This window comes from Mustela putorius, unplaced genomic scaffold, assembly GCF_011764305.1.
Source record: "Mustela putorius furo isolate JIRA1106 unplaced genomic scaffold, ASM1176430v1.1 tig00003834_pilon_pilon_pilon, whole genome shotgun sequence".
Classification (NCBI taxonomy): Eukaryota; Metazoa; Chordata; class Mammalia; order Carnivora; family Mustelidae; genus Mustela; species Mustela putorius.
The window spans coordinates 80,702,732-80,730,216 of NW_025421987.1; the positions used below are offsets into that span (position 1 = coordinate 80,702,732).

The 27,485-nt window shown below is 33.9% G+C and overlaps 1 protein-coding gene across 1 annotated transcript in view; it reads left to right on the forward strand.

Annotated features, from left to right (window-relative positions):
- PIK3CA (phosphatidylinositol-4,5-bisphosphate 3-kinase catalytic subunit alpha) overlaps positions 1 to 26,333 on the forward strand; it is an 82,584-nt gene extending 56,251 nt beyond the window's left edge. The window contains exons 7-21 of the mRNA XM_004756625.3: positions 2,419 to 2,524; positions 3,240 to 3,392; positions 3,483 to 3,617; positions 8,460 to 8,584; positions 9,454 to 9,535; positions 9,844 to 10,008; positions 10,231 to 10,334; positions 11,787 to 11,958; positions 14,466 to 14,572; positions 15,077 to 15,198; positions 16,001 to 16,079; positions 19,799 to 19,969; positions 20,564 to 20,681; positions 20,790 to 20,941; positions 21,955 to 26,333. Of these exons, the coding sequence (XP_004756682.1) occupies positions 2,419 to 2,524; positions 3,240 to 3,392; positions 3,483 to 3,617; positions 8,460 to 8,584; positions 9,454 to 9,535; positions 9,844 to 10,008; positions 10,231 to 10,334; positions 11,787 to 11,958; positions 14,466 to 14,572; positions 15,077 to 15,198; positions 16,001 to 16,079; positions 19,799 to 19,969; positions 20,564 to 20,681; positions 20,790 to 20,941; positions 21,955 to 22,225 (2,062 nt within the window). The 3' untranslated portion in view covers positions 22,226 to 26,333. The remainder of the gene's footprint in view (positions 1 to 2,418; positions 2,525 to 3,239; positions 3,393 to 3,482; positions 3,618 to 8,459; positions 8,585 to 9,453; positions 9,536 to 9,843; positions 10,009 to 10,230; positions 10,335 to 11,786; positions 11,959 to 14,465; positions 14,573 to 15,076; positions 15,199 to 16,000; positions 16,080 to 19,798; positions 19,970 to 20,563; positions 20,682 to 20,789; positions 20,942 to 21,954) is intronic.
- The last annotated feature ends 1,152 nt before the right edge of the window (positions 26,334 to 27,485 follow it).

Below are 27,485 nucleotides of genomic sequence, written 5' to 3' on the forward strand. Positions count from 1 at the left end.
GAGAAACATGTTTTTGTCAATTAGCATAGTATTGAACAGCTACATTTATGGGACATAGCTCTTTTAGAAAGTGTATAGGATATTTTTCATTAATTATAAGCAATTTGAAAGATTTATAAGTAATAAAAACTCCTGGGAACATCAAAGTACATGTATCTTTAATTTTTCTTAAATTATTATGGACTTATCAGATCCAACAGTATTTCTTCTATTTGCATTTATTTCTTTTCCCTTTAGAATTTCTTATTACTAACTTGACCCATTTAAAACATAAGTCTTCTCTGCATCAAAGGACAATATTTTTTTTTTAATCTTTGTCCATAAGTAGAACTTATTTTACTGATAAAGCTTATAACTTAGTTTGGCTAATTAAAAATAGAATTTTTACCATTAAATTGTTTAGTCTTATTTTATTTATAATAAAAAAATAGAATTATGAAAAAGTTCTTTGAAGAAATTTTCTAGATTAATATCTAGCACTTGAACTTTTACTGTGGACCAGTTACTATTCTTTTCACTTTACTTGTGTTACCTGACCAAGCCAGCCACTCACCCCTTCTCTTGTGTTATCTCATTTAATCTTCACAACAATCTTGGGGAATAAGTACTGTTATTAGTCTCATTTCACAGATGAGAAAACAGACAAAAGCAAGGGCCACACATTTTTTTTTAATTTAAATTCAGCATGTAGTACGTTATTAGTTTTTGATGTAATGTTCAGTGATTCATTAGTTGTGTATAACACCCAGTGCTCATCACATCACAGAGGGTCACACATTTAATAAAATAGTGAACAGGAGTCTACTCAAGGTAGTCTGACCTGAGTCATACTGGTAACTGTTGTTTCAAAACAAGACAAAACAAAGTTTTTTGGGGCATCTGGGTGGCTCAGTCAGTTAAGCAACTGCCTTCAGCTCAGGTCATGATCTCAGGTCCTGGGATGGAGCCCCACATTGGGTTCCGTGCTCATTAGGAAGCCTGCTTCTCTCTCTCTCGCTCTGCCCCTGCCCCTGCTTGTGTTCTCTCTCTCTCTCTCTGTGTCAAATAAATAAATAAAATGTTTTGTTTTGTTTTTTAAAGTTTTGTTACTTGGCTCTTTACAGATCTGTCCACCAAATATAGACATAATTTCGCATATAATATCCAGTAAATTAAAAAGAATTATCATAAATATTAGAATAATTTTTGTCATCACTTTGTATAGCAACTTTTTATTCTTTGTTATGAATGTTAACTCTTACCTCTTGTCAAGTAATTATTCTCAACTTCAAATACTTTCTGCTTTACACATCCTTTATTTGCATAGTGACTGACTGAACGGGTTCTTCTGAATAAAATTACATCATGTGTAAAAGTAAATATAATTGTAATCATCATAGAAAATCTCACTCTTCTTGTTTAGTTTCCCTCTTTCAAATGCCTTTTCTATACGCTAATTTTTTTTTTTTTACTGCAGTATGGCACAAATGTATAAGTATATAAATGATAATCATAAAGTTCAGGGAATTATCACAGAGTTAGTACCTATATAACTACTATGCTGGTTAAGAAATAGAACATTTACCAGAAATATGACATTGCCCCTTCCATTAACCTTCTCACCTCTCCAAAGGCAACAGCTATCCTGACATCTAACATTATTTTTCAGTTTGAACTGTTTTTGAATTTTATATAAATATACTTAAGAATTAGATACTCTCTTATATGTAGCTTCTTTCACTCATGTTTGTAAGATTTCATCCGTATTGGGGCACCTGGGTGGCTCAGAGGGTTAAGCCTCTGCCTTCGCATGATCTCAGGGTCTTGGGATCAAGCCCCACATCGGGCTCTCGCTCTCTGCTCAGCAGGGAGCCTGCTTCCTCCTCCTCCTCTCTCTCTGCCTGCCTCTCTGCCTACTTGTGATCTCTGTCTATCAAATAAATAAATAAAATCTTTAAAAAAAAATTTCATCTGTATTGCAAGTAACGTGTGTATTTCCCTTGCTGTATGGTGTTCCATTATAAGAATTTACTGCAGTTTGTTCTGCTTTTAGACATTTGGATTGTTAACACTTGGGGGATATTTGCAAATACTCGTTACTAGCAATGTGTGAGATTTCCTGTTACTACACCTCCTTCCCTCCCTTGGTAACATCATTGGTATCATCAGCCTTTATAGTTTTAGCCAATCTCTTATATAATGATATCTCTATGAGATTTTATTTTGCATTTTCTGGTTAACAAATAATATTGACTACTTTTTTATATTTATTGGCCATTTGGATATGATCTTGTGAGGTATGTCTATACCAGTTGATTTCTGACCTGTTTTTATTTGATTTTTTGTTTTCTTGATGATTTGTAGGAGTTGTTTATATACCTGGATAAAGCCTTTTTTTTTTTTTTTGTAAATTCTTTTTTTCTTTAAAATTTTACATAGGTGGAATGAATGGCTAAATTATGATATATACATTCCTGATCTTCCTCGTGCTGCTCGACTTTGCCTTTCCATTTGTTCTGTTAAAGGCCGAAAGGGTGCTAAAGAGGTAAAGTATTTCAGAAGGAATAATTATTTTTACCTCTAAAAAACTCCTAATTATACTGCTTTGAATTTTTATCAAGAAGTGAATTTTTTTCTTTATCTAAAAAAATTAGTCAAATATTTTTAAATTTTTAGTAAATAAATGTGTCATAGAATACCTCAGCAGACCTTCCCGAATTTATTTACAAGTCTGTCCTGAGTTCACACGGGCAAAATTTTTTATACATGCAATGACTACCCACAAATATCTGTTACGTGACTACATGCCAATATCTGCCTGGTTTGCTTTGGTTCATATTTCCTATTTATAATTAAAGAAAAATTTCTGTTATTTCAAATAGGAAAACAGAAAGTGCTTGTACTTTCAAAAAAAATTGATGTGACTTAAAGCTATCATTGTAGCGATAGTTATTGAATTCTTTCTGTGGAAGAAAAGTGCTTTGAAATGCATTTTGTAGGGGCACCTTGGTGGCTCAGTCATTAAGCATTTGCATTCAGCCCATGTCATGATCCCAGGTTCCTGGGATCAAGCCCCACATTGAGCACCACATCAGGCTCCCTGCTCAGCAGGAAGCCTGCTTCTACCTCTCCCACTTCCCCTGCTTATGCTCTCTCTCTCTGTCTCTCTTTCTCTACCAAGTAAATAAATAATCTTTTTTAAAATGCATTTTATAATTTAATCCACAGAGTAGTGAATATCTTTCTGTTCATTTTTGAAGGAACACTGTCCATTGGCCTGGGGAAATATAAACTTGTTTGATTATACAGATACTCTAGTATCTGGAAAAATGGCTCTGAATCTTTGGCCAGTACCTCATGGATTAGAAGATTTGCTGAACCCTATTGGTGTTACTGGGTCAAATCCAAATAAAGTAAGCTTTTTATTATCATAAATTAGAATTGTTTCCTTTTTTCTGACGGTTAAGCACAATATTTATGATAACTTTTATTCCATCTCTTAGGAAACACCATGCTTAGAGTTGGAGTTTGACTGGTTCAGCAGTGTGGTCAAGTTCCCAGATATGTCAGTGATTGAAGAGCATGCCAACTGGTCGGTGTCTCGAGAAGCAGGATTTAGTTATTCCCATGCAGGACTGGTAAGGCAGATCACTGAATTTTCTTAAGTATCAGTCATAATCAGTGGATTTGGGTTTATCCTTTTTGTTTGGAGCAGGGTTCATGGGGTTTAGTTACAGTGGCATAGCTCCTATAGGCTCTGGACAGAGTTGCTGTAATTAGTATAATCACATTCTCTATATGCTAGTACTGTTACTGAAGTTCTGTCTCTTAGTTTAGTCAGAGCCCTAGCCTGCCTTCATTTAACAAATATTAATTGAATGTCAACTATATGTTTGCATTCATTGTGTGAGAGGTAATAAAGTTTTTGACCTAAAGAGACCTCCATTGAATATACAGTCTAATGGTGAAAATAGACGTTGAAGTGGTAAAAGAAATGTGTGAGATTATAAATCATGGTAGGTGATAATGATAGAAAAACCAATAGTATCCCAAGAATGACTATAGAGAGTTGGGGTGAAAAGCCAATATGTATTGGGTTCAAGAAAGAACTTTTTACTTCTCTGGGATAATAACCTGAAAGTTGAAACAAAAGCATGAGTATGTTGTTAGTTAAGCTTGGAAGCAGAGGAGAGCTTTGTTACCACCATACTCCAGGATCCCCTAGAAAAGATTACATATAAAAGGAAGTTTAAGTATGAATCAAGTTGTCTGATCTTGGCCATTAATTTAGAATCACAGTATAACTGGGTTCAAAGACCATTAACTCTTATTTCTCAAGGGCAAAGGTGTCAGTGCTAAGAGAAGATATTTTTGTTCTTATCTCTTTCCCTGGTTTTCAAATTTATCACTTTTTCTTTGGCCTGGTGATACATTATGGCTAGACCAACCAATGAGTATGGGGCCAAGAGGTCCTGAAATAGGCCTACCTGAGTAACAGCAATGCCCAGGGGCAGTTGGAATCCTGCATTGAGGAACTTTATTAGTTTACAGCTGTGTTCTCAGTAAGGAGTTTACAAACCCTTTTGTAAACTGATTAGTAATAATCATAACCTTCCTGCCAATATACTTTCAGAGATAATGTAGCAGGTACTTAGAGAGGTACAAATTAATTTTAAATTATTACTGAATTCTTTCTGATACTAAAAGTACAAAGGAATTCTTTTTCTTGAAAAATGTAGCCTCTATTTTGTAACTTTGATTTCTTGTTGATAATTCTAACATTTATCAAGTGCTTACTGTGTACCACAGTACTGTGTACTGTGATACCAGTCACTTTTCATGGTTTATCTCATTTAATCTTAAAAGCAATCTCTATGAGGGTAGTACGAATATAATCCCTATATTGCCAGTAAGGAAACAGGCTTAAGGAGTTTAAATAACTTATCCAGTATCACTGTTTAATAAGTATTGAGCTTCTGGGATACCAGGGTAGCTCAGTGGGTTAAAGCCTCTGCCTTCAGCTCAGGTCATGATCCCAGGGTCCTGGGATCCAGCCGGCATCCGGCTCTTTGCTCAGCGGGGAGCCTGCTTCCCCTTATCTCTCTCTCTCTGCCTGCCACTCTACCTACTTGTGATCTCTGTTTGTCAAATAAATAAATAAAATCTTTTAAAAAAAAAAAAGGTATTGAGCTTCTAACTCTTAACTATTTTGCTGTAACTGAACAGAAACTCCTTAATCTTGAAATTGGGATTGAAATATTGATGAGCTAAAAATAAATATATATATGTAGATAGATAGATAGATAAATAAAATTTAAAATAATAAAATTTTTAAAATTTTAAAAAAGAAATATTGATGAGCATTCCCATGAATTGTCCATAGTGCTATACCATTAGTTACACCTGTAAACCAAAGGAATTATGAAAGTCAAGTCACTTTAAGACTCATTTATCTCCTATTTTTATTCATATATTCACTTTATCATCAGAGTCTGACTCAATTAGCTTTTGAGTTTCTTTTTGAGCTGTCCTAGCTCTTAGAGATTACGCTGAGTGCAATAAGTCAAGCAGAGAGAGTCAATTACATGGTTTCACTTACTTGTGTAGCGTAAGGAATAACACAGAAGACATTGAGAGATGGAGAGAAGCGAGTTGGGGTAAATCAGAGGGGGAGACAAACCATGAGAGACTGTGGACTTTGAGAAACAAACTGAGGGTTTGGGAGGGGAAAAGGGTGGGGGGTTGGGTGAGCCTGGTGGTGGGTATTATGGAGGGCACGTATTGCATGGAGCACTGGGTGTGGTACATAAACCATGAATTTTAGAATACTGAAAAAAAATTTTTTTTAAAAAGGACTGATATTTTATGACTTTTTTTCTTTCTTAGAGGAATTTTTTCTTTAAAGTAAAAAGTTGTTTTTAATAGAATAAAACTGGGTCAGTTTTTCAGTTATGATCGGGTCTATTGAAAACTTCTATAAACCTAAGATAGAAACGATATCAAAGGTCCTGGAGGTAGAGGGAACAAAATTACACCACTTGAGAGTCATTACTTCAGATTCTAATGATGATGGTAAAATTGATCATGTAGGTAAAACATCAAATAATGTCCTAGATGAATTTTCTCGAACTCAAGATATGATGAGTGAACAATAGATTTCCAAGAACAAAAAGGAAATATTGTATTCAGTTAGTCATTCAACAGGAATAACTTCATCACACACTATTTTTTGATGAGAACCTGGACCACACCTCATCTTTCTTTCCAGTTTTAATGCTGCTATACACCAGAATTTATTTGATACACTTTTTAAGTGAATAAACATCACAGGCAGGTGTGTATGCAAAGATGAGTGGAAGGAAAAAAGTGCTGTAGAAATATAAAATTGCTTGGATTACTATAAAAGTTCTCAAAAGTATTATATTTTGACAATTGAAGTATAAGAAGAAAAATCAGGAGTGATGATAAGCTAGAACTTATTAGATATGCATTTGAAGTGTAGAATCACGATCTGGAAGATATGTGTGTTCCAGGCTCATGCATGACAGTTGATGAGCAAGCAGTTAATGGCATTCAAAGGATGTTGCCCATTTTGATTATGAATTTGGTTCTGCTGTTTAAATTGTTTTTATAACTAATTATTTTTATTAACATCTAATGTATGGGGACCAGGGATACAGGTCTTCACACTTCACAGCACTCACCATATCACACCTGTGTACTAAATTCTTAGTAAGATGTCAAATAAAGTTGTTTTTCACAAAATTTTTTCATAGTTTATTAAGTTATATTTAAAATGAAAACAACTAAAAAATAAGCCAAAAATATTAAGAGTCGCTTAGACCAAGATGAGAAATGATAATGACTACTTTTCCTGTGAATCAAGGGTTAAGTATTTGTTATCTCTTACCTTGAGTATTACAATAGCCTCCTAAATGGTCTTCCTCAGTCTACAAAGCAGCTAAAATAATCTGTAAAAACATAAATCAGGGGCGCCTGGGTGGCTCAGTGGGCTAAAGGGTCCTGGGATTGAGCCCTGGCATCAGGCTCTCTGTTCAGCGGGGAGCCTGCTTCCCCACCTCCCTTTCTCTGCCTGCTTCTCTGCCTACTTGTGATCTCTGTCTGTCAAATAATAAAATCTTTTTAAAAAAAGAAACATAAATCAAATCATGATATTCATCCTTTAAATAGCTTTCACTAAAAATAAAATCCAAATCTTTTACCCTGACTTGCAAATTTTATGTGGTCTGAACATAGCCTCCCATCACTCTCCCCTTGTCTCCTGGGCTTCAGGCTCCTAGGTCTTGTTCCTTTTCCTCCCTAATACCAAACTCATTCTCTTCTTGGGTCCCCTTCACTGTTTCCTCCACCTGCAGTACTCTTTTCCCTGATCTTATTGTGGGTGCTTCTTTCTTATCATTTGGACCACAAATTAAATACTCCCTTCTCAGAGGCCACTTCCAGATACCCAGTGTAAAGGAGCCACTCAATCATGTTCATTATATCACCCAAAGTATTTATATCAGCTTTCCAATTTTTTTTAATTTGTTCATATAATTTTTCACTATAATCTTGTTAGTGAAGGTTCTTTTACTATTTAAGACCCTCAACAGTAAGAACAAAACAAGGCACACGGTACATGTTTTAATAAACATTTGTTGATGGACATGTGCCAATAATATTTCTTTATACTATTGGATAAATTAATATTTAAGTGTTGTTAATAAAATGTTAACAAATGTTAATAAAAACCAAGTGGCATGAATACCTGCTTTCATTTTTAGCCATTGGGAATATGTGTGACCTGTTCCAAGGGGATGTGTACTTGTGTTCATAATATATTAATATACATTCATAATTATTCATTATGCAGTTAATATATCTGTATTTAAAGGGAATAAGTATGTTACTTGGACTCTTGGCATTATACCAAAGGTTATGGTGTTTTTATTTTCGTTTCCAAACATTTAACGTCCAGTGTTTTAACAAGGGTATTTCTTTTCCTTTTTTCTCTTACTTATTTTTACTTTTTAAATTTGAGAGCCTTGCAGTGATTACAAGGATATATTTGAGCAAAGATTATGAAAGAATTTACATTTGTATTTTATTATTTTACTGTTTCTTATTCCAGAAACATGAGCAGAGTAGTTAATAGAATACTAGGAAGGGGCCTTATCAGGAAGAGAAGTCAGTTACTTACTTCTACCCTCAGGTATCCCAGTTTGGTCACTCACTTTGGCAGTGACTGTTCTGTGACTGATGGCAATGTTAGCTAAGATACTGGATTTGTTCCACAAATACTGCCTTAAGCTGATTCTCCCCATCCCTGAAAATAAAGGCTTGTGATGAGAATAAACTGGATCACAACGATTAATAAGCAGTGTAAAGTTGTTGGCCACTGTCTGTTTTTGTAGATCACTCATGAATCCAGGGGAAAATATGGCAAAGGAAATCATATAAGATATTACTTTATTTTGCAGAGTAACAGACTAGCTAGAGACAACGAATTAAGAGAAAACGATAAAGAACAGCTCCGAGCAATTTGTACCCGAGATCCTCTATCTGAAATCACTGAGCAAGAGAAAGATTTTCTATGGAGCCACAGGTAAATGTTAAGATGAATATTCCCTAAAACAACTGATTTTGGCTTATCTTGCGGGTTCTTCAATACCTGTTAAAATATATAAAGCATAATTTACATGACTTTTTTGTCATAAACAATATTCTTTTTTAAACTGTGGATAAAGATCAGTATTTCTAGAAAATCATGCTGCATTGGTACTAACCTTCCACCTTCAAGCCTTGAAGGCTTTTTTAAAATTCTAAGTCCCTGGTGTGACTTTTTTTAGGATTTGTTTTGGGGACTTTTTTAAATGAAATTCAAGATTAAAAAAAAAATACCCATAGCTTTAGATCAATTTAGTTGGGATGTAGTTGGTCTAGATATTTCAATTTTTAGGCGTTCCTTCCATTTTTTTCCTTACACTTCCTCAATGTAATAGTGCAGTGCTTTATTTTCACATATGGAGAAATTACCCCACTACTTAGGAATTATACACTGATTTATTTAAATAAAGCAGTTGCAGTGCCTTTCTGCAAAAAGTTCATTGAAACATAAGTTTTGTCCAGTGACTACAGTAGAAGTGGCAACTCTCCTCATGGTTTCTGTTGGGTGAGTGGGTAAAAAAAGAGCTATGTAGTGTTGTGAAATAAATTCATACTTTTTTCCAAAGTATCTGTCTTCCATTTGGATTATTCTTTTGTCTTCCATGACATTGTAACTGTCTATGTATTATGTGTGCATAAATATGGAATTATATTGTTAAATGCTGATTTCTTTTGATATTAAAGTAGGCTAGTAATGGTAAGTTTTCAGTATGTTTGGAAAGATTACATAGTTTAAAATTTAGATATCTAGGCCTTTTGATTAACATGCAAGAATGTTTTTTGTTTTGTTTTGTCTTTTCCACACAGACACTATTGTGTAACTATCCCTGAAATTCTACCCAAACTGCTTCTGTCTGTTAAATGGAATTCTAGAGATGAAGTAGCTCAGGTAAATGCATGTTTGAGATTACAGAATAACTGTTGTATAAAATTCATGTGTCACTCAAATTGTTTTCTCTCAGAAAGTCTGCATAAGAGGTGAAATAGACTATGTTTTATATTAATATGATAATATAGTGGGAAAAAATACCATTCACACCACTAATAAAATTAGTTAGAATTGAACATTTTAAACACCAGATTCATAAGGAGAGCCCTTAACTAATTTTAAAAGAAGAAATTAAGACATTGTCTTAGAGGGTTCACTCACAATTGTCTTAACTTTTTAAATGTGATTTATTGTTTTTGCTATAACAGATGTACTGCTTAGTGAAAGATTGGCCTCCAATCAAACCTGAACAGGCTATGGAGCTTCTGGACTGTAATTACCCAGATCCTATGGTTCGAGGTTTTGCTGTTCGGTGCTTGGAAAAATACTTAACAGATGACAAGCTTTCTCAGTACCTAATTCAGCTAGTACAGGTAAAATAATGTAAAATAGAAAAATAATGTTTTATTCTAAATCCATGCACCTTTATCCAGACTGTGGATCTTTATCTATACTAGCTTTATGCTTTTTTTAAAATAGGTTTTATTACCAGTAGTACCTACTTAATTTCTAAAAAATTTTCTTTAAATCCAGCCATGCAAAAACTGACCCTGATTGATGCAATGTTGTTTTTATGTTTGTGTTTAATCACATAGGTCCTAAAATATGAACAGTATTTGGATAACCTGCTTGTGAGATTTTTACTCAAGAAAGCATTGACTAATCAAAGGATTGGGCACTTTTTCTTTTGGCATTTAAAGTAAGTCACATTATTTTCCCATTAAATTCTTTAGATATATGTTACTTGCTTTCTTAACAGATCTATAAATATTACTTATATACTGTTGTTTTTGTCTGAGTTTTCCATAATGAAAGTATATTGTACCAGTCGTAAGCTTCCCTTCAAGTTTTTCTCTTTAGTATTAAATAAGCAGGAAAATTCAAAACTGAATTTTATATAGAAATGAGACCTGAAATATTTTTAAAGACTTTGATTTTACTCTAAGCGAAGTAAAATTTGTTAGTTTTATATTGGTTAATATTGCAGTTGATTTCACTATATGTGTGGATTAAAAAATCCACACATAAAAGAAAAAAAATCCTGCCTTGGAATTCAGAACAATAATGACAGAAATCCCAAGTTTCTTACTAGAAAACAAGCTAATTAAGAATTAAAAGTATTTGGGCACCTGGGTGGCTCAGTTGGTTAAGCAACTGTCTTTGGCTCATGTCATGATCTCCAAGTCCCGTAGTGGACTCCCTGCTCAGCAGAGAGTCTGCTTCTCCCTCTGATCTTCTCCCCTATCATGCTTTCTCTTTCTCTCTCTCTCTCTCTCTCAATCCCTCAAATAAATAAATAAATAAAAGAATTAAAAGTATTTTGTAGAATATGATCTAATACTCCAAGTAAGATCATAAGCCATACACTTCTCCTAAATTTAAAAAGATTTATAATTAACTTGATTTTTTAAATAATTAACTTGATTTTTTTTAATGTTAAAATAAATAAAAATGGAATCCTGAAGCTAAGTTTAAAATAATTAAATTCAAAGACTGTGTAGAAAGAGGATATGTATGCCACAAGAGTCAAATAGTATTCACTTGCTCTTTACTCCCCCCCATTCATTTTATTACTTTTTTCCTGAATTTACTTGTTACATGTTTGTATATCTTTCAAGTTGTTTTTAAATTCCAGTTAGTAAACATGCAATATAATATTAGTATTACATATTAGTATTATAATAGGTACAGTATAATGATTAAACACTTCCCATACAACACCTGGTTCTCATCATTAAAGCAAGTGCACGCCTTAATCCCTGCCACCTATTTCACCTAGTCCCCAGCCACCTCCCCTTCAGTAACCATCAGATTGTTCTCTATAGTTAATACATTTCGTGCTAAGATTAGTAAATGAAAAGTAGTTGAAGTAGGCCTAAAGTCTAGTTTATTAAATTTATATTTCCAGAAACTATCTTAAATTCTTGATTATTTTGCTTCCAAATGATAGATTTTACATAAGTTTATTGTTACTATGATCATAACATTTATTGGATTTCAAAAATGGGTTTTCATATTTTCTTTTAAAAAACTATATATATATATGTACTTATTTAGGACCATATATATAATGCAGTGTGTGTGTGCATACATGTGTGTATTCAGTCTTTGTTTTTTTCTTTTGTTTTGTTTTAATTCTGTGCTCTTTCAGATCTGAGATGCACAATAAAACGGTTAGTCAGAGGTTTGGCCTTCTTTTGGAGTCCTATTGTCGTGCATGTGGGATGTATTTGAAGCACCTAAATAGGCAAGTTGAGGCTATGGAAAAGCTCATTAACTTAACTGATATCCTCAAACAAGAGAAGAAGGATGAAACACAAAAGGTATGTGAATCTTTAGTTTGTTTTTGAGACTCTGCATTGCAGTGGGGCAGGGTAATTTGAGAGCCCAGTGTAGATGCAGATTGTGGGTGTTAGAATCAAGCATATCAGGATTTGGATCCAAGTTTCATTGCCTCTCAGCTATGTAATGTTAGACACATTATTTAGACTTTGAGATCTGTTCTCATTTATAAATGGCAATGATACTTTCTACATAGTGTAGTGAGAATTAAATTACATGAGATGCACTGAAGCACATATCACAGTGCCCAGAATGCAGGCAGTGCCCAGTAAATGTTAGTCCTTTCTTCTTCCCCTTCCTTCTCTTTTACACAGCCTTAACTTTTAAAATTATTATTCCTTATTTTGTGCCATTGTTTATCTTTTAGTAATGACCCTGAAAATAAGTGTAAATAAATTAATTTGTACATTGCTAAGTTTAAGGTGGACTCTTAGTCATGCTTTGAACACTATCACACACTCTGGTGATCTGTAATCTAGCCTAGTGTAACTGAGGAATATGAAATATAAGGATTTTTCCTGACCTTTTCCTCCTATCATTTTTTCAGTCTACCACATCCTGTAGTAAAAAGTGAGATCATTCCTCACCTCTGATGAAATGGGAAAAAAAAAATCCCAGTATATTAGTCCCCAAGCACAAAGAATGTAAATTAGCAATACCGAATGAATTTTTCCAAGATCTTCATTGATACTGCATGAAAAAAAAATTTTAGAGAAAGTTACTGGATTAATCTAAATGTCATTGAGTGAGTGACTGAGCTGATTTTATTGAAGGTGAAATAAATGATATTAGAAAATAGTGGTGGGAGGCGCCTGCGTGGCTTAGTTAAGCATCTAACTCTTGATTTGGGCTCAGGTCACAACATCGGGGTCATGAGATCAAGCCTGGCATTGGGCTTGATCTGGGCATGGAGCCTGCTTAAGATTCTCTTTGTGGGGGCGCCTGGGTGGCTCAGTGGGTTAAGCCTCTGCCTTCAGCTCAGGTCCTGATTCCAGGGTCCTGAGATCGAGCCCCACATCAGGCTCTCTGCTCAGCAGGGAGCCTGCTTCCCCCTCACTTTCTCTGCCTGCCTCTCTGCCTACTTGTGATCTCTCTCTCTGTCAAATAAATAAAATCTTAAAAAAAAAAAAATTCTCTCTCTGCCCCCACTTCTTGCTCGCACTTGCTCTCTATAAAAAAAGATTTTTTAAAAATAATTGTACTGTTTCTGATGCTGGAATCATGAGCTAGAGGGGACTAGCCTGCTTTGAAAGAATAAAAGTTAAAAAAAAAAGTTATAATATTTATGTTGTAACAGGTAAGAAAAAAGAAACTAGATATTAGTTAAATTTGCAAATATACTCATTTCTTTTAGCTGGAATTTTCATATCACAGGTTGGCTTTGATACAGTGAGTTAAATAGGAAGGTGAAAGTCATTACTCACTTTACTATTGGCTCAAATGGGATTGTGATAGGGGAGTGAAAATGCCATAGGAACAAAAGCAGTTTCTTTGAGTGGTTTCCTGCTTTATCGTACAATGATAAAGCATTGGAAGCAGTGTGCTAACATTAGGGTTGATAGTGCTAGAAAAAGAAATGCCTTTACATGAGCCAGAGCTGCCGTAGTCAGTGATGACTATATTTTCCAGCTACTTGCTTCTCCATAGTGAAAACAAAACAAAACAAAAACAAAACAAACTTTATTACTAAAATTAAATTATGAAAATTAGTTGATTATGAATTCCTGGCTTCTAACCTCTTTTTGTCCCCTACTTACCTTTTATATTTTTGATAAGTAACGATTTCCTAAAATAAAATGGCAGTCATTGCATGATACAGCTTAGCAGTCTGGGCTCTGGTTTCAGGTGATTAAAAAGATATGTTTCTGCATACATACTGGAACCTGAGTACAGTGTGCGACTCAGCCTAACAAATGTTTTTATAAGCCCTTTTCCAAATAATTTCTTTTAGCCTCACTAGACTCTTTTTACTAAACAGAAAGAAAATGAATATGGTTTTTTTCTGCAAAGCTTAAAAGTAAAGTTACTAAGCTAACCTAATATCTCCATAGTTTTTCCTCCATAGGTCAACAAACCTTTTTGTGAAAGGCCAAATAGTAAATATTTTTAGGCTTCACAGACCATGCAGTCTCGTTGTAACTATTCAACTCTGCTCTTCTGCTGTGAAAGCAGCCAGTATCTAAAGGAAAGGGCATGGCTATATCCAGTGCAGTTTGATTTACAAAAACTGCCATAGTTGACCAAGCCCTGCTCTAGAGCCAAAACATTGCCTGTGTCAGCTAGCAGTGTTCTTATAGGAGAGTACACAGTGCTGCCCCTCCTGCCTCTGCCTGAAGTGTGTTGCTCTGTGTGATAGAAACCTTTCTAATCAGAAACATACGGATTCATACACCATACAGTACTGTGGTTACAACATATAAAAGAGATTAGTGGTTAGTTTTACCTTTCATGAAATCAGTCTCTAAACATGATTATGCTCATTTATCAGGTACAGATGAAGTTTTTAGTTGAGCAGATGCGGCGACCAGATTTCATGGATGCTCTCCAAGGTTTTCTATCTCCTCTTAATCCTGCTCATCAACTAGGAAATCTCAGGTAATGTACCTTATTGGAAGGTTTATTGATATATTGAAATAAGTAACCTTCCTGGAAAAAATCTTAAGAAAAGTTAAAAATTATAATTAGAATGTTCAATTACATCTGCTTCCCTCTCCCGTTATCCTACCTAGTAGAATAGGCTGTTTAGTTTTCTTAAGTTCAGAACTGCATTTATTCAGAATGTGTTATTACTTTAATAATAGAGTTTAAAACTTCTTCTGGCCAGAATTTCTGGTTTCATTTCAAAAATGAAATTAGTATCTATAAAACGAATGGCAGATCCCATATTTGTTGAAAATTCATGTGCTATTATGTAAGAAAGTTTTAAGCGTAACTTTTTTCTTTATACTCCCTTGAATAAATGAATTCATAAATTAACTGGAGGTTTTAAATTTTTATAACACTTCAAAAAACTATATGGTCTGTGTATTTTAAAATAAATTTGAGGGTAAAAGAATTTTAAAAATAAGGTGCCTAGTGAAGTTTTTAACTATTTTAAAGGCTTGAAGAGTGTCGAATTATGTCCTCTGCAAAAAGGCCACTGTGGTTGAATTGGGAGAACCCAGACATCATGTCAGAGTTACTCTTTCAGAACAATGAGATCATCTTTAAAAATGGGGATGGTAAGGAAGAGTATTAATGAGCTTATGATGCATGAATTTAGCTATCTTTTTATAAACAGGATATTTATGAAGCATGAAGACTTTTGAAAGCCATTTAAGGAATATGTGTGGTAAAATATATAATATTAAACAAATGTCTTAACCTTTAGAAAATGTATGTATAATTATTAAAAGTAAAGAAGTACTAAAGTTAGAATTGAATGGCCTGAAATAAGTTTCTATTATTTACTTAGCTGTGTGAGTATCCATTCTTTCTATAAGTATTTGATGTACTAGGCCGTCAAATTGTAAGAATAAACAAAACAGAGTCCCTGCCTCTTAAAGTTTATGGTCCAGCAGGGAGAAGAGAGACTTTAAACAAATAATTACAAAAATAAAATTATAATATGGTACAAAAGAAAGGTGTAGTCTGCTAAGAAATCATAAAAAAGAAGGATATAATATACTTAGAAAACAGACTGTGGCAGGAAGCAGTGGGAGGATCATAGATGAATTTCCCCTGGGAAACGACATTTCAGCACTGAATTCTGTTAACCCCAATATTTATAAACAGGTTCAAATTTAAGGATTCAAAAAAAAAGTACTTTAAATAATTTAAAATTTTTGTGAAATACATCGTTATACAGATGGGTTTATGCAGGTACTTTAGAAATGGGTTAAGAATCAAAATATTGCTTCCTTATAGATTAATCTGAAAAGTAAATATAGCTGTATTTGTTTTCTCTTTGAAAGCAACATGATGACATGACACCAGGTTTGCATTCATGGAATTAATCGGTGATACATATTATTTGAATTGCAGATTTACGGCAAGATATGCTCACACTTCAAATAATTCGCATTATGGAAAATATCTGGCAAAATCAAGGTCTTGATCTCCGGTAGGTAACCAGTAAGGCAACATATATGTTGAAAGTTATCCTGAAAAAGTAAACTATTAGTAAACATCAGTTATAAAGCATAAAGGGGCATGTATCTATGAAAAAATGTAGGGAGTAGTAATTAATACTAGTTGATTACACATTCATTCGTCTTCCTCTTCCTTGGCGCATAATAGCAAAGAGATTCAGCAAGGCAAGAAGAGGTATCTCTAAGTTGGCAAAGACTTCAACTGTGTCTGGAATGTGTCTAGAACTTTTCAAGACAGAACATAGGAGACACAAAAGCCCCCTGTTTTCATTCAGAAGTTAAGAGGTTAAAAAAAGTTTCTTTTGTAATGTAAATTTTCTAATTTTAAAACTTTATGTAACCTCTAATCTTAAATCAGTTTGACAGTAAAATTTATGAAAAGAACTCGTCTTAAAGCTTTTGCTCTTCTGTTTGTTTCTGCCCAGCCTTCTACAGTTATGTCTGAGTTTTCTGTCGTGCTTCATCTTGTCCTAATTTGTTTCTGTTTCTCACAGTGTTCCCTTCTTTTTCTCCTCTCTTTGCAAATCTAGCCATTCCAGCAAAGGCGCTCTCTCCAAAAGAATTTTTGTCCATAAGTGGGCATAGGAGTCAACTCCAGCTGCAGCAGCAGAGCAGATTAGGGTTTATTTGTATGCCTCCAAAAGATTGATACGTAGTATGTAAAAATACATCAGTGACACATAGTAGAATCATCTTGTTGCAAAGAAGAAAAATGGACATGTCAAGTAATTTGCTAAAGCACAAAATTAGGTCATCAACTTCAAATTTTTAACTCCTGATGCTGTGCTTAGTCCCTTCTGCTTTCCAAAAAGAGTGTTATACGAATCAAGCTTCCTCTTTTGGTATAATTTCTGCATCTGAGAGATACACATGCCATTACTACCACTTCCCCCCAGGAAAGTACAAAACAAAAGAGAATGCAAGAGCTAGACAGAGTCAAGGATTTAACTATATAACTCTGGTATTTAACTATAAATGAGTGAGTGTGCTAAAAACCATTTAAAGTTAAGCTAGATCATTGGAAAGTAAGTTGGATCTTCAAAAAGTTTTTAAGTCTTAGAATATTTTCTAAATTTTTTTAACTTAAGTAATTTAAGTAAAAATTTTTATTTAAATTGATTTTAAATAAAAAAATTATTTTCAAGAAGTCAGAGCATCTTTATTTATTGTTGCCAAAACTTGGATTCTTTGCTTGTTGTTTTGGGTTTTTTTATGTCACAAGCCTTATAGGACTCTGTCTGACTCTTTAAACTGTGAGCATGTTCAGCAGGAATAAAATTAAAATATAAAGTAAGAGAGACTGAGCAGGAGTACAACCTTAAGAAATTCCCACATTTACCAGGGCAGGTAGAAGGAAAGATTCCATAAAAGAAATCATCAAAGGGATAGGTAGGCCAGAGGAAGTAATTCACAGAACCCAAGAGGGGAGAGATTCACGGTATCAGGTGCTTCAAGGGATGTAAGAGCATAAGGACTACGAAAAAGCCTTTAGATTTGATGACTCATGATGAACTATAAGAAGAATTAAGTCAGTAGAGTGGTAGGCATAGAATTTATGCTACATGGAATTGAGAAAATGAAAATAAGTAGACTATTACTTTTTAGGAACTTAAGAAGTAAAAGAAAGATGAAAAGCGAGGACAGTAGCTTATGAGAACAACAAAGCAAGAAAAACTAGACTTTAGTACTTATGTGCTAACTGAAATGTTTTTCTCATTGTCTCTTTAACTGCTCACACCTCCCTTGAATACATGTCCTTTTTTCTACACTGTGATGAGTGGGAATTACCCATATAGCACTTCTGCTGCATACCCAAATATGGTTTATCAAGAAAAGGTATTTGTGGGTTATTAGAGCTTCAAGCTATACTAACTGCTTTTTTCATGGAACACTATTTTTACTTAAAGAATAACTAATAAGGCACCTGAATGACTCAATCAGTTAGGCATCTGCCTTCAGCTCAGGTCATGATCCCAGGGTCCTGAGATTGAGTTCTGCATCAGACTCCCTGCTCATTGGGGAGCTTGCTTCTCCTTCTGCCCTTCCCCCCTGCTCATGATATCTCTCTCTCTCTCTCAGAGATAAAATAAATAAACTCTTAAAAAAAAAAAAAAGAAGTCTATGTCTCCCTCTGTGTCTCTGCCCCTCCCCCTGCTTTGCTCTCTTTCTCTCTCTCTCTCTCTCTCTCTCTCTCAAATGAATAAATAAAATATTTTTTAAAAAATAATAGAAGCCCCAAAAAATAATAATAATAAGCTTTGGTTTTTTGAGACATGGGTATTTGGTAGACACTTTCTTGAAAATGAATGTTATGAGCCTATCTCTTCAAGGTGAACAACTGACAGGATTTGTTGTCAAAGATCAAATTTGAGCTTTCAAGCAAAAGTGAGAATTTGGAAAAACTTGTATATACTAGCCTTAAGAGTGCTCTCAAAGTAAAGACTTTTCTGATGATATCAGTGATAATATTAACAATTGTGATTTTTTTTTTTTAGTTGATATAATGAAAAGTATCACCATCTGAAAGATCTTTGTAACTCAGTGAACTAATATCTTCCAAATGACCAATGCAGGATATATAAAGTCATATATGAGTAAAAGTTCCATTCAGAGGCAAGGTAGACTAATAGATTTTAACGTAACAGTATGAAAAGTTTATTGATATGATTTCACATTCCATATTACAACTTGAGAAACTACCTTTTGTCAAATTTTGGAATAATATCAAAGAAAAATATCTACAATTATCTGAAAAGGCTATTACAGTACTTCTTTTTCTACCTACTTAATGATACAAGGCCAGATTTTCTTCATATGCTTCAATTGAAATATTGCTTTAGATTGAATACAAAAGTATATAGGAGAATCCAGCTCAGTACTATGAAGCCAGACATTAAAGAAAGTGTGGAAAGTGTCATTCTTCTTACTAAGAATTTCTTTTTTAAAGATTTTCTTTATTTATTTGAGAGTGAGAGAGAGTGCAAGAGCAGAAGAGGGAGAAGGAGACAGAATCTGAAGCAGAGTCTGTGCTGAGCACGGAACCCCATGACGACGAGATCATGACCTGACCTGAAACCAGGAGTCAGATGCTTAACCAACTGAGCCACCCAGGGGCCCCAAGAATTTTTTTTTTTAACATAAGGTTCTTTGTTCCATAAAAGATGTTATTTATGTTACCATATACCACTTTTTTTATTTTTAAATGAATTAATACTTTAATCTTTTCCTCTATTTTAATTGCTAACATCAGTAGATATGACCCACATAAATAAAAGCTCTTTGGGATTTCAGTAATTTTTAAGAGGACAGAGGAGTCCTGAGACCAAAAACTTGAGAACTGCCCCAAAGTATTATTTAGATTTCAGCTAAACAAGCTGAAATTCACCTATATTTTTGAAGTCATAAATGTTTATAAAATTTTTATTGCCACAATAATCTTAATGCTTTTCTCATATTCAATTAGGTGCTCTCTCAATTGAAGCTTATAACAAATGATGGCAGATAATTTTGAGGATTTTTCTAATTTTAAAGGAAAACCAAAGTTAAAGGAGTAAAGGTCATGAGACCTTTATAAGTAAAAGTCATGAGACCATGACAAATTTGCAGAAAGGATATTCCTGCATTAGCCTATTAAAATATTTGCTGTTTTAATATTCCATCACTTAATTGCAAATGTCTTGATCCTTTTCAGAATGTTACCTTATGGTTGTCTGTCAATTGGTGACTGTGTGGGACTTATTGAGGTGGTGCGAAATTCTCACACGATTATGCAGATTCAGTGCAAAGGTGGCCTGAAAGGCGCTCTGCAGTTTAACAGCCACACACTCCACCAGTGGCTCAAAGACAAGAACAAAGGAGAAATGTGAGTCTGCTGTTCTTTTCTTCCTACGTCAATTTAAGGTTTTGTTAGATGAGTCTTTTAATGGTTGTGTACATTTCTCTGAGACCAGAGAAAAGATGTACTTATTTTGGGAAAAAAATATGCTCACCTTTTGAAATATTTGATGAGATTTTGTCTTTGAATGATCAGAATTACTTCAATTTTGGTGAAACCCTATATACCCAACTTTATACATCCAATTTTAGGTATCTAATGTGTTTTCTTGCTTATTCTTTTTTTTTTCAAGGTCAATGTTGAACATCTCAAAATTTGCTTTTAGTTCATTGTTAAAATGATTAGAAGAATTTTTTTTATGACACCTTCACTATTTTTTTACCATAATAAGACTTATGCTTTAGTCATAAGTGTAAGGCTTAAGCTATAGTCATAAGTCTATGCTTTAGTCAGAGGAAGAAATGTCCTTTCTACCTCAAATCTTTGGACATAATTACTTCCTCCCCTTAACGACAATGATTATTTTCACTCTTCAGTACAGACTTTGACCACCTTTTTCCAATTTGGATTGGATTACTCTATTAACACACTACTCATCAGGTGTTTATTTTTTCTCTGTAGATATGATGCAGCCATTGACCTGTTCACACGTTCATGTGCTGGATACTGTGTCGCTACCTTCATTCTGGGCATTGGAGATCGTCACAATAGTAACATCATGGTTAAAGATGATGGACAAGTAATAGCTTTCTCTTTTTAAAATGTTTTGGCATTCTTAAGTTTATTAATTCAGGATATTGCATTTCTGCATTTGTCAAACTATAATATAATTCTTTATTTTTGAAAGCTGTTTCATATAGATTTTGGACACTTTTTGGATCACAAGAAGAAAAAATTTGGTTATAAACGGGAACGTGTACCATTTGTTTTGACACAAGATTTCTTAATAGTGATTAGTAAAGGAGCCCAAGAATGCACAAAGACAAGAGAATTTGAGAGGTAAGTTCAAGAAATCAAAAATACAAAGTACAGAATTCTTTCTGCTCTCTCAAAAATAATTGATATTTTTCAAGCAATTTAAAATATGTTTTATTAACATTCTGGCCCGAGTATTTTAATGTATTTATGTATTGTACAATGCTATGAAGAAAAATGGAAAGAAAAACCAATTTATTAATTAGTGAAGGCCTGAAATTAATTATTTAGTTAATTAAGGCCTAAGAAAGTGATTTTTTTTTTTAAGATTTTATTTATTTGACAGAGAGAGATCACAGTAGGTAGAGAGGCAAGCAGAGAGAGAGAGAGAGGAGGAGGCAGGCTCCCTGCCAAGCAGAGAGCCCGATGCGGGACTCGATCCCAGAACCCTGAGATCATGACCTGAGCTGAAGGCAGAGGCTTAACCCACTGAGCCACCCAGGCACCCAAGAAAATGATTCTTAAAAATAATATATTAAAGGTTTTTATTTACTGTTGCTTAAGTAATTGGACTATATCTTCTCTATACTGATAATGTATAGTGCTTAAGACAACATTTTTTAGTCTTACAATTTGAGGAAATCAGTAAACTGTAGTTACCGCATTTATTTATGATTTTTCTGATCACCTTCTGGTATATCATCAGTCTATCTTAAACCTAAAAGTACTTTCAAAAACCTTGTATAAAATTCCATTTTATCTGCAATTCTGTCTTGGTCCTACGCTAAATCCTAAAGGCTTTGGTATGGACCAGTTCTTACATTTAATAAATCCTTAGTAAACTGCTGATATACCAAGTATTATCCTAAGGTGCTGGTGATAAGCAGTAAACAGAATCTTTATGGACTCACGGAGGTTACATCCTAGCATGGGGTGAAGAGAACAGAAAGTGTTGGTAAGGGGAGTGGGGAGAGGAATGCTATTTTTTTATAGATTTGCTCAAGAAGGCCTCTCTAATGATGTGACATTTGAGCAGACACCTGAAGGTATTAACCCCATTTGCTCCATACTGATTACACTCTTCTTATCACTTATAGGTTTCAGGAGATGTGTTACAAGGCTTATCTAGCTATTCGGCAGCATGCCAATCTCTTCATAAATCTTTTCTCAATGATGCTTGGCTCTGGAATGCCAGAACTACAATCTTTTGATGATATTGCATACATTCGAAAGACCCTAGCTTTAGATAAAACTGAACAAGAGGCTTTGGAATATTTCATGAAACAAATGAATGATGCACATCATGGTGGCTGGACAACAAAAATGGATTGGATCTTCCACACAATTAAGCAGCATGCGTTGAACTGAAATGATAACTGAGAAACCGAAAGCTCATTATCTGGATACTATCCTGCACTGTTAATAACTGTCAACAGGCAAAGACCGATTGCATAGGAATTGCACAATCCATGAACAGCATTAGAATTTACACAAGAACAGAAATAAAATACTATATAATTTAAATAATGTAAACGCAAACAGGGTTTGAGAGCACTAAACTAGTTCATTTCAAAATTAAGCTTTAGAATAATGCGCAATTTCATGTTATGCCTTAAGTCCAAAAAGGTAAACTTTGAAGATTGTTTGTATCTTTTTTTAAAAAAGAAAACAAAACAAAAAAACCCCAAAATATATAGAAATGATGGAGAAGGAAAAAGAATGATGTTCTTTTTTTGTCTTGCAAATGTTCTATGTTTTGAAATTGTGGACACAACACAGTCTATTATTGCATTAGGTCCAAGGAAACTGAAGTTTGGTGTTAAATTACATTGAGATTAGAAAATAATGAAGATTTCTTATTTTTTCATTGCTGTTCAATTTATAGTTTGAGGTGGGTTTTTTGACTCCTTGTTTAATGAAGAGAAAAATGCTTGGGGTGGAAGGGGCTCTTGAGATTTCATCAGAGACTTTTCCCTTTTTAATAAATCAAACCTTTTGATGATTTGGGGTCTTATCTGCAAAGTTTTGGAAGCAGTCACAAGTGAGACCGGTTATAAGGTGGTGTTTTTGGGTTTTTTTTCTGGACAGTATTTACAAGAATCTGATTCTTTTTTCCCAGGGAAATTCTGGGCTCCCACAAAGTACAATAATCATCAGAGAGAAAGAATGAGCAGGACTAGTTCTTGCTTCAGAATTGTACAGTATTCACAGTAGGTTGATTTTTTTTCCTTTTGCAATTGAATTGAATACATTTTTCATGCATGTTTCCAGAAAATAGAAGTGAGTATTAATGTTATTAAAAAGATTATTTTTTTTATTAAAGGCTATTTATATTATAGAAACTATCATTAATATATATTCTTTATTTACATGATCTGTCCCATACTCATGCATTGTTTTGCACCCCAAATTTTTTATTGTTCATAGCAGCATGGTCAGCTTTCCTCTTGGTCTGTGGGTGAGGCTCAGGCACTATCCCATTTATACCAATGACTAGTGTATAACTACATAAGGAAAACAGATTAAAGTTCATCTTCTTTCGTTTTCTTTCTTTCTGTTTTCATATGACTCCCCCATTCTCCATCTTCCTTTATAGTTGGTAATGCCTCAGTCATGAAACTAGTTACCAAAATTAACACAATATAGAGTATCTTCTTGATTGCTTCAACCCCTCTACCGAGGTATGCTCATGAATACTACTTTATTATATGGGGGAATAGAAACCATGAACTTTTTACCTTTTTAGGCTATTTATGCAATATCTGGATAATAAAAGTAGGACCTTAAACCATTTTAAGATCATGTCCCATCTCCACGCAATTAGGGCTCACTGTCCAACTTTATAAATTGCATTTGAGTGCAGGATACATTCTTAAACACTTGGGGAAACATTAACCCAAGGTGTAGGGACTAATGCTAGTCATCACACTAGAATCTGATATTTTACTCAGTATTTGAAATGAATGATTAATGCCCTAGGAAATAGCTTTAGCAAATGTCCAGGTGCCACACCAGAAAAAGTGCAATAATTTACTGACAGTTTTCTAGATTAGGCGTATTATTGGAATACAACTTTATAAAAAGTGTGCATTATATACTCTAGTAAAACAACATCACGTAAATGATACTCATTTATGAAATCAGTTACCTATAATAGAAGTCTTGAATAGTAAACAAGGGACTCTAATTCAAATACTCTTAATATTTGGCTATTTTAGAGCCCTTAAAGGGCCTAATTATTGGAGACTTAGGTACTTCACTAAAGCATGTATATAATATTGCCAACAAGAAAAATAAATTTGAAGATTTAGGGGAACTTATTTCTGTAAACTGTCTTGGAATAGTTAAGAAGAATTTAAACTCCCATTTTAAGCAGGAAGCCAAATAGATTCTTTTGCAGATGTAGATTTCATAACTTATTAAAACTTCTTTAACATTTTGTGCCTTTTATATATATTCAGTTAATACATACTAACATCCCAGTCTTTTCTATATCAGGGATTAATTACAGGAAAATTCAATGAAATGGTACAAATCTGAAACTCTGATGGTGGAAACTGAAGATTTAACAGAACAGCGTTTTACCTGAGTGCCAAAAAGCTTTGAGCTTCCTTGCACAAAATTTACATAATTTTTGCATGTCTCACATCAGTCCAGCTAGTCCCCTTCCCCTGGGACCTCTCCATTAAAACACAGCCACAGAGCTTATTTCATGATTTACATTTATTTTCAGTTATTGCAACCAAGTTAATTCTGTTTGAAGAAGTGTAGACAGATTTTACAAAGAAGGTAGGTTAAGCGATCTAGCTAAAAGCAAAGCTAATTTTAAATGAGTCCAAGCAGAGTTAAAGCAAACAACATTAAAAATAAGAAAAAAGGATCAGGTAGTGCTCAGAAGGCAAAGAACCAAAAATTGAATTGAATGCTACAGGGGGTGACTAGGCTGTCAAGTCAGTGGTAAGCCATTTCCAGGTACTTCAGTGTCCGATCACTTCCCATGGATTGGTCAATTCCTGTGGCCAGCCATCCTTGTCATTGAATGTGGTATATCTAACTATAGACTTTACAGTTTCATTTGGTCACTTGAGAAATAGTTCCTTCAATGACTATTTTGGAGGGGAAAAAAAAAAAGCAGGTTTAAAGAAAATAAAACCTCATTTTAAACATATTCTAATATGATATAATCTGAAAATTATGTTTTAACTTTTTATCATATTCTCAGTATACAAAATCATTTATTTTGAAGATTTTTAGACTGCTGTTAATTTGAAATCTGTTAATCATATTGTAGAATTTGGTTTTTAAAAAAGATGTTTTTAATTGGATTTTTTAAAGAAGAATGGAATTTGGTCACTATTTTATGATAGAACCTAAGCTTTTTGTGGTTCTTAGTGTCCTCTGTAAAACTCACTGTCAAAGTAATCAACTTTGAGGTTTTCCCTTCTAATCTGCTTTATATTAGGAAATGGGAACCTGGTGAATATACAATGAATTGTAAAATATTTTAATGTGTAATTTTTTCAACTGTGAAACTATGAATATTGGTTTTTTTGATGAAAACAGCTGCTGACAAAGTATTTTGTGTAAAGTGTAGTTCTTATTAATCAGGAAAATAATCAATGACTTGATTAGAATGTATATACCCTCTTGGATTTTATTTTCAATGGATTGGTGATTTTCATATAGGTAAAACACAGTCCATCTGTATTCTTTTTCCATCAAAAATTGAGTGATTTAGCATTATAAAAAAATTATGAGCAGCCTATCTATTTTAAAAGAACCATGGAAATTTCACAGCACATAAACTTGGATTTGTTTCTTAATGATTTTGTAAATCCACCTAATTCATATTCTGACCAATAGCCCATGCTTGCCAATTCTTTGAAAAAATTTGATTTCCAGCATTATCTTAAAAGCGAGCGGTTAACTTTTTCTGAATGTTTTAACTTTCTTTTGTTTCTATGTCTGCACAAACTGCAGACCTGGGCTGGACCCACACACTCAGAATCCACCTTAAAAAATCAATTTGATGTCCAAGACATCACTAAAATATTTCAGTTTAAAGACTATATGTGGTGTTAATGGGTTTTGGTGCTTCTGCTATTTAAAAACAACTTTCATACTTCAGATGTTTCTGAGAAGAGGGGAATGTTGGAGGAGAGGGTGGAACAGGGAGGAGTTATTTGAATGAATCACATTCTACATATCCATCCTGCTCAGAAGAGGCACTTCTGAGGGAAGCCTTAGATGGAGCCTTCTAAGAGAAGGCAGAAAGTTGTGAGTATATTTGCATACCATGAGGGAACTAACTCTTCATCAAGGATGATTGTGAAGGCTGACCTATAAAACTCAGCACTGGCGGGATCTTGAAATAACAATTCTTGGTGACAGAGTAATGCAGCTGGGCTGTTTTTAAAAAATATAAACCCAAACCATTTTATTTTTTAATTATTACATTAAAATTATAAGTGTATCTTATGTGCCGTGGCCTGGGAAGCCTTTTTTTCTTTTCTTTCAAAAGTTACTTTCACTTTCTGAAAAGATCATGGGGTTTAGCTCAAGATAACTATGGTCCTGAAGAAATGGGTTTGGTAACTACCTCAGAGAGTTAATAAGAAAAAAATAATAATAATAAATGAGTCCCAATTCAATACTTCAGGCTCTGATGTTAGAGAAATTTCCAGAGCACTATAGTTTAGATTTATAAAAAGTCAAGAGTTGGCATGCCATATTTTTAATGGCATTGGAGACTTGGGAAAAACTTGGGTTAAAATGTAATCATCGCTCCAGCCATGGAAAGACTATAGCGCCAGGAGGCTTATGGTACTGGATCCTTGAATTTGGCATTCAAAATTAGTTGTGTTCTCTTTTCTTATTATTAGTGAAATTGGTGTGTGTATATTTGCACACATTTCTACTTGTGTACACACTGCTTGCTAGCCCTAGTCAAGAGGCATCTTTTATAAAAGGTGTAAACATCAGGTTCTAAAGTTCAGAAGTGTTTAGAATCTATTAGGAGTTTCCCAAGTTGGGATGTTAGTTTTCAAATAAGCTCACTTCGTCCAAGTATTCCACTGATAAAAGTTTCACACTTCCTTTTTATTCATGAAGCGCCATTCCTTTTCCTTAGTTTTAGACATTGTTAATATTACAGCCATGCTAGTTAGCATAAAGTGACAGTTATGAGCCATAAGGAAATTTTCTGACTTAGTTTTTACACAACTACATAATGAGTTTTAGTGGGCGGGTGGGGGGGTTGCAGGGGTGGGAATCAGTCTATTGTACATTTAGGTAGTTTAGGTAACTGATTTTCACTACCAACAGTAGACCAACAGTAGACACCATTCTTCACGTTGATAAGTATGGAAAGGTTTTTTAATGCATTTTGTAAGCCAATTAAGTCTATAAATCTATCTGAGACCTTATTTAATCTGTCACTACAATAATTTTGTGGTTATGCTAAGAGTCATGTGTATTTTTAGGTGATTCTTATTTTTGTTCCTCCTTTTAGGTAAACAAGGAGGCAGAAAAGTTTTGTTGTTTTATATTTTCTTTAATAAGACTAAACTTCTTCATTCTAGTATGAATTTCCAAATGTCGTCATCATGATCTACCAATTTCATAAGAA